This window comes from Mangifera indica, chromosome 15 (genome assembly GCF_011075055.1).
Source record: "Mangifera indica cultivar Alphonso chromosome 15, CATAS_Mindica_2.1, whole genome shotgun sequence".
Lineage (NCBI taxonomy): Eukaryota > Viridiplantae > Streptophyta > Magnoliopsida > Sapindales > Anacardiaceae > Mangifera > Mangifera indica.
In genome coordinates this window covers 2,573,820-2,582,370 of record NC_058151.1, presented here as the reverse complement: position 1 = coordinate 2,582,370, position 8,551 = coordinate 2,573,820, and the positions used below count along the sequence as shown (strand labels likewise).

At 27.9% G+C, this 8,551-nt stretch overlaps 1 protein-coding gene across 1 annotated transcript; it reads right to left on the bottom strand.

Moving 5' to 3' along the window:
• Window positions 1–924: 924 nt before the first annotated feature.
• Window positions 925–1,598, bottom strand: LOC123198150. Its single transcript, XM_044612783.1, has one exon. The coding sequence runs from the start codon at window positions 1,544–1,546 to the stop codon at window positions 1,229–1,231; it is 318 nt and encodes a 105-aa protein (XP_044468718.1). The 5' UTR covers window positions 1,547–1,598; the 3' UTR covers window positions 925–1,228.
• Window positions 1,599–8,551: the final 6,953 nt, after the last annotated feature.

The window sequence follows — 8,551 nt, the reverse complement described above, 5'->3', positions numbered from 1 at the left end:
AGTGAGTGATTTTGAAAATAAATAAGGGTTATTAAAATTCACTTTATAACTTTAAACCCATAAAAAGCTTTGTTTATGGGTGGATACGGGTTGACCTAAATCCAAACATTCCTTAATTTGAGTTCGATTCGAATAAAAATAATTCGACTCCAATTCCATTTGAGTTTTTTGGGTTAAAATTAAAGATGATTCAAGTTCAGTTTGAATAAAAATGATTTGGCTATAATTTATGATTCATGATAATGATGTTGTTTTGACAATTATTTAAAAATTTTGAATTGAGTCACAAGTTAAATTTAAACTAAATCGAATAATCTATTTAATTGGTGATTTGAATCAAATCGAATTCTCTTTAATTTAAATTTACTCAATTTCAAAAATGAGTCAATTCTCTTGACTTATTCAAATTTAAACTAAATGAATTTGACTTCAACCAAATTAAATCAAATTAACTTTTAAAGTCTTTTGAATCCGAATTTACCTTGGCAATTCCCATTCTCTTAACAAAGAAATAAAAAAAATTGAGTTTTGTTTTTTCGCTAAACCAAAAGTTTTAAACGTGTCAAAATCAAGCCAATGAAAAGAAGACACGTTTGAGAAATTACAAGTCAACTACAGAATTCCCCTAGAGCAGTTGAAGGCTCGAAGCATTTCTTTACCTGAGACAATATAATGCCCCTCCTTTTCTCTCCCACCACCAACCCAAACTCCATTTTGTTTTGTCGATTTGACCCAAAACTTACTCTTTCGGCTCTGTATAACTCTAAAACCCATCATCATCATCTTCAAAGAATGAAAAAACAAAAAACAAGATCGATTCAAATAAAGTACTTGAGGAATTCAGAACGCTGCAGATTCTTCGAACTGCAGATATTTGCTATGAAGTTAGTGGAAAAATCTAGGGCTTGTTAGGAACAGAGATGCTGAACAAACAGAAGAGGACTTGATTAATTATGTGGAAATATTTACAAATATTTGGTTTTTATTAAGAAAATTTATAAACAAAAACTCTCACTATGCCAACTTTTACATCTTTGTAACTCCTCTTCTCCTATTACACAGAGAAATCTGGAGAAAAGAGAAAAAAAAAAAAAAACTACCAAAGTAGTATGAAAGCAAAAAAAATTCTATTAGAAAGCATATACTCGTATAAGAATAGATACGATACAAGCTAGGAAGAAGATAGAGAGAACTCTTCTTTTCTTTCCTTTGCTTTATTCTCTTTCAGTTACCTCATCTTTCTTGGTTTTGAAGGAGTAATCTTGATGACAAGACCCGGATAGACATCATCCGGGTCATGGATATGCGGGTTACGCTCGACTATAAACGGGTCGCCACACTTGTCGCTGATGGTGTGGAGGGTCTCGCCTTCACCCACCACATAGATTTCATCGCAGGGTCTATCCAAAAGCTGGCCGCCTCTCACTTGAGACTCATCAGCAAGAGAATTATTCTCCCTGATTGAACCCAGTAGTATTAAGGCCAACAGCACAACGGCACAGTACCATGAGGCGGTGTCAGTGATGGTTACGGAGGCAGAAGCCATGAATAAAAGAGAAATTTGGACGATGAAACAGAAGAAAAATATGAAAAGAAAGGAGAGATGGTTGTGTATATATATACTGTATGAAAAAAGAGAGTTGGGAGGAAGTTGAAGTTGGGTTCAACGCCTGGCGACGTGTATTTTGGCTAACATTAATCATCTTTGACCTTCTATGATTATCAAATTACATAGAACTAATCTTATTTAGGGACGATTAATTTTTAAATGAAAGATTCAGTGTTGAAGTGGGTATAAAATATCATGAATATTGATAAAATGAGTTAAGGATAGATATTTAGTGTAAAAAATAAATATATGTAAATATAAAATTATATACACACAATTTTTAATTTACATTTTAATACATAGATAATGTGTCATTATATAATTTAATAAGTTTGAATTAAGGGTAAATTAATATCAAATCATATAATAATACATCATCTGTATATCTAATTATATATTAGTATATATACATAATATTGTGCGTTCTTTAATTTAACAATTTATTAATTACTTTCTACTTAAGATTGTAAGAAAATAAATTAAAATTCATCATAAATAATATATATCGAGAAATACTTTTTTATCTCAAATTACATAAAAAATGTTGAAATTCATTGTGAATAATATCTATTAAAAAATAATTCTAAACTCAAATTACGTGATAATTGAGAAAATGTTGAAATTCATCGTGAATAATATATATCGATAAATTTTTTTTTATCTCAAATTGCACGATATATCTCAAGATTTTTTTTCTTAATATCAAGTGAAAAGTTTTCAAAATAATTAAATTAGAATGGACATTATAGATGTTGTTGTGTTTTGGTGAGGGCATATCTACCAAAGGATGGGAAGCATATACTTTGTTCTTCATTCCAAAAAATAGAGCAGTTGGAATATCAAAGATGGTTGTTACAAGTCTTTATAGCTACTTTAGAAAAATAAAATTTACCTAACCAAACCCTTGTCCTCGTAAGCATTCAATTAATTTTCTTTAGTATTATCTCAAACAATAGATATATAAATGTATTGATGATATATCATTATATGATTAGATAATTTTAAATTAAAGATAACATAACACTTAATCGTTTTCACATTTTCTTTTATCACTTAAACATTTGCTGGCGTTCTATTTCTAGTTTATTGAATGTCAATGAATTCATCAATTTTCATACATTTAGGGGTAAAATACTACCACCTATGGCATATTCTTTGTTGCACACCAACGTATTCTCCACTTCTTTGCTTCACACATAATTTATGTATTCAATTACGTATATAAAAATATTTACAATTCACATTGCTCTATCTCAAGACTTTATTATTTTATTTGCTAATTGCACATTATCCATACAATAAAATTATATACACAATTTTTATGTATAATTTTGTGTATAAACAAATATATATCACCACATGATTGAATATTGTTTTATTTATAATTTTTAATTATCTAATCATATAACGATATATCATTTTTTATACATAAAATTATACATATAACATTACTTTTCGGGTAGTTATGCAATCATTTTTAGAGTCTTCCTTTAGAAATATTTCTCTTTTTAGATATTGTTCCTTTTTTTGAGGGGGGATTTTGATCAATAATATGATGCTTTTTTTTTGTGTGTTTACATTTGAATATGAGCAAGGTTGTAATTAAGGTGGAAAAATAGAAAGAGTGAGAGGGTTGCGTAAACAAATTGTGTCCTTGAAAAGAAAAGAAAAGGAAATAATTAATAAACATCTGTGTATGACAAGTTGTAACCATCAAATCCCCAACTAATTAACTAACAACTCCTTAGCTAAATCCAAACCCAAACCTCAACCCTTCATGCTTTCTACTTGTATTGTGATTTGTGTGCCCTCAAGTTGATCTAGTCTTCTCTTCCCCTCTGTGATTTAATGGGGGACCAAAATTGACCCATGCCTTGGAGGACTTTACTCTAGGCGTGCAAAATGGGGTAGAGGAACCTTGCCATCTGACCAAGTCTATTTTATTTTTTTTTTGCCTTTTTCTTTTGAAAATAAAAAGTGTATCATGTTAGAAGGTTAACTAATTGTAATATTATTTTGGCCAAAGGATTTATTGCCACCCAAAAGATGTTGTTTTCTCAATTTTTTACTATTTAATTTTAAAATTTTCATTTACCCATTCATAAGAGGTTAAATCTGTTAGTTTTAAAAGTAAAATAGTAAATTTATATGTAATATTAAAAATAAATTTAAAATTTATTTTTTTTCCTTCATAAACCCTAAAAACTAACAGTTTTCCCTTTAGACTAAGTTTTAAAAAATGATATTTTCTTTCGTAGGGTTTAGTTTTTAAACTCTCACGTCATCTCTGATCCCCTCTCCCTCTTGACACTTTCTTTTTCTCTGATGATCTCTTCGACCTCTGGTCGGCATCAATTGAAGTTGGAAAGATGAAGATCTTGTCTTCATTTGGGAAGACGAGGAAGACTTTTATTTTCTTGATGAAACTTGTTGTCTTCCCAGATTCAATCGATGTTTGTCGGAGGTCTAAGTGAGAGAAGATAGATTACTGGAGAGAGAGAAAGAGTTGGGAGGGAGACGCCACCGACGATAGCGTCAGAGTTTAAAAACTAAATTCTAAAGGGGAAATCTTATTTTTTAAAACTTGACAAAGAGATAAAATAATTAGTTTTTAGGGCTTGGAAGGGGGGAGGGGGGGGTGCAGGAGATAAAATTTTAAGATGTTAGAGTTTTGTTAACTTTAACTACTCATGAGTGGATAAATGAGATTTTCAAAATTAAGAGGTGAAAACTTGAAAATGCAACATACTTTAGGTGGAAATAAATCCTTTGGCCTATTATTTTTATAATAATTCATAACAAAATTAATGTTACAATAAAATCATATGTATTCATTTTAAGTACACAAATAGATATATATTTGATATATATCATTACATGATTAGGTGATTCTGAATAAAAAATTAAATAATATATAATCATGTGATAACATATATAAATATGAACTTATTTATATACTTAAAATATGTATATATAATATTACTCTCAATTTTATTTTCTCTAGAAGATGGTTAAGTCTAAATGTTTCAATAATTTTGAGAAAGAGTTGAATATGTCCCGATATTATTAAAAGCTTCTAAAAAAAATCATAAAAACCTTAAATAAAAGAATAAAATATTAAAAAACTCTTAAACATGGAATTTTAAATGTATTATGAAAATAATAAAATTATGTGTACTCATTTTGAATACATAAATAAGTATATATTTTATATGTGTTATTATATGACTAAGTGATTTTGAATTAAAAATAAAATAATACTAAATTATATAATAATATACATAAATATGTATTTATTTACGTATTTAAAATAAATATATATAATGCTAGCCTTATGAAAATAGCTATTGTGCTTTCTTCATATTTGTATTGTTGGGTAAACTAACAAAAGTTACATCTTTTAACAGAGAAAGATAGTATTCGAAGTTTTTTTTCCTGGAAAAATCATTAAAAAGACTGATATTTTTTAAATGGAAGTAACTTTCACATGTCTTAGATCTTTTCTAAATTAAAATAATCAAGACTACTTTGAATGCTTTTGTTTAGATGTGAGAGGCCATTATTTTGGATTTACACAGGAGAGAAATACTTGGAAATTTCTTGTTGTTGGTTAGAAATTGGTTGGCCGAAATTTTTTTATACAAAGATTTGTGTATTTTGGTCAACCCAGACATGACCCATGAAGTTTATAGGTGAGGTGAGCCTCGAGACAGATGTAAATTATGTATTTGATTTTCAATTTTTATAATGTAATTTTTAGGGTTAAACATGATGATTTTCTTTTTGTTGTTTATGATATTATAATAAAATAATCAAAATGTGTTTTCAGTTTAAAAAGAATTTGAAGCTCTTACGAAAACCAATAAGTCATTAAAATTTTACCCTAAAATAATAGGAAATGACATAACAAACAATAAACATTAAAATTAAAAAAAAAACTAAAAAATGAAGGTTTCGTCGAATCCAAACGAAACCCTCATTTAGATGATGAAGGTTTTGTTTGTCAAAAAAGACATCACTAGAAGAGAGAGTGACTGTTGTGCATAAAAAAATTATAGATCTAATAATTGTATTTAATATTTATTTGTCTAATAAATACGGACATAGTTTTTATATATTGTATTAAAAAAATGAATATCACCCATATGTTGAATGACATTTAAAGCTCTATGCAAAAATCTGTTTGATATTTCTTTTTTATTTTATAAAAAAAATTTAATTAAAAAAATATAACAAATATAAATATAAACATATTTTTAATGTTAAACAAAAATTCAACAACCTTACCATCGAAAACGTGGGCAGGCCTAAGGCATTTTTTTCCACATAATTGTCTCGTGCACTATTAGAATAAGCGACATTAGTTAGTATTATTATTATTATTATTAAGTATTTCGAGCACAATACTTAATAAAAATTTGGCCAAAAGACTTATTCCCGCTAGATTGAGTGTATTTTTAAATTTTTATCTTTAAAATTTAAAAAATCTAAATATTTATCTATGATTTAATTTTTGTTAAAATTCTTTTTATTAGAGTTAAAAATAAAAATGTCATTTCACAATTTTAGGGTTTTTATATTTTTTCTATTTACTTCGCCCTTCGATATTTTTAAAAACTACAGTTTCATTCCTAATTAACAAAGTTAATTTAGAAGTCATTGGATAGTCGTCCTCTCCCTCTATCTTTAGTGTTCTCCTTTGCTTGAGATTGAACTGACATCAGCTTTACCTTTTATTCGATGCTTGAGGCATCCTCCAAAGGCGTCACGACTTCTTGTCTCATCTCTCAGGTTTATCATTGGCAATGTTCCTGTATGAAAGCTTTGCTACATGAAGCTTCGATCGTCATCGTCATTGTTCTAGAAGCTTCAATTGTTCTAGACCAAAATTCTGTTGCTCAATTGTTCAAGAACCAAAATGCCATCAATAAGAAAACAAAGCTTCATCTTCTCTTCTATCTTTTGTCTTTATTAGCCAAAGACAAAATGCCTCTTAGTACTAGGAGGGAGAGAAACTCGACTAAAGAAGGTGGTTAGAGACGAATTTTAGTAGTTGGGAAAACCAGTGACTGGAAAAAATAAACCCCCAAAAAAAAAATTACTTTTCAACAAAACTTAAATCGAAAAAAAATTGTGAATTTTTAAAATTAAGGTAAGAAATTAGATAAAATATTATTTTTTAATTTTTTTGATTAAATAACTACTATACTCTTATATTTAACAAATTTTGTTAATTTTAATTATAAATGAATAAATTTTTAAATTTTTAAAACTTTTCAGATAAAAATTAAAAATTCACAAAACCTTGGGTCAGAATAAGTCTTTGGGCCTAAAAATTTCAACGCAGTCTCAGTATTTTTATACAAGATAACTAAATATAAAATATATTAATATTATGACAAATACAACATCTTAATTCTTTTCCATTTTTGCTGCATAAAGTTTCTCTTTTAAAAAATCATATAAATAATTACCGTCAATAAAGGCTATTGGTGAATTTACATAAACCAAGAATAAATACTGGAGGCTAGGTCAAATGCAAGATTATAATAATCACAATTAAAATTAGTAGAATAATTTAGCATCCATGATATAAAATGACGAGTAAAAGTGATGATACAGAGGATTTGACTTTTTACGAAAAAAAATTAAAGACAAAAATATTTTTAACGTAATTTGATTTACCATTAAGGAGTTTAACTCTTCCGTTATGTTGTTTATATTCTTGAGAGGAATTCTAACAAAGTATTGATAATTGTTTATATACAAATGAATCTAAGTTTCATTTTTAGTCCCTCCATTACCTCTGTATAATTTTGTTAATGGTGAAACACTTTTTCTCAAGTAAACTTATGACTACGATTCATAGTAGTAAAAACTTAAGATTAGTAGAGAAAGTCTCGAATAGGATATAATCACTTTTAAAAATTGTGAATACGAAGTAGAGATTACAATTAAATTGTAATTACTTTTTTATCATATTGGGACTACGATGATGTCCATTAAACCACTATCACACTATTTTAGACAATTGTATAGTAACCATAGCTTCCATTTCTATATATCCTTAACAATGAAAGCGATAGGAACAATGACACATGTACAATGATACTTATCTTCGTAAAGTTTTATTGTTTAGATAATAACAATACTGTATTTGTAAGCTTTTGAATTTTATAATTGAATCATATTAAAAATTGGCTCTACCTTTTTTTTTACTATCTTTTTATATTCTTACACTTAAATACATTTAAATTTTATGTAATTCTCTTTAACGTAAACTTTCACACCAACAATTTGGTGATAAAAAAAAGGCTCCACTAAAAGCTATTCTATCTCTCAACAATAAAATTTTTTTTTTCCTCTCAAGCATAGATTTTATGACATCTCATAAAAGAAAACCACTTAGTCCATGACTACCATCAACTACACCAATGAAGGCAACTTTAGTCACGACTCCATACATCCAAACTTATCTGATCATTGAGGAACAACCTAACCCAACGGCAACTAAGTTGATTATTTTGTGTTTTACACACACACACACATAAAAACACTCTCTATCGTAATTTCATCATATGTATGTGAAATATTCTTTTACATTGTTGTTTGATTGTTTTGTGTTTCATATATAAACACAAATAGTCTATATTGTAATCTTTTAACATATACTCGTAATATCTCTGAATAGTAACATTGTTGTGCCGGTGTAAACTTTTCTTAGTAATATCTCCGAATAGTAACATTATTGTGTTAGTATAAAATTTTCTTAATTCTGCATTCAACTTTAATGATCAACCTAGCTGATGAGGCTTGATAAGTCGGTAAGTCCACTAATCCCATTTGAACCATCCCACCGTTAATTACAATCTTAAATTCAGTAACAGTCTTGTATTTGGTGTTCAACGTATCACTTTCTTCATCATTTAAAAGGAGAATTAG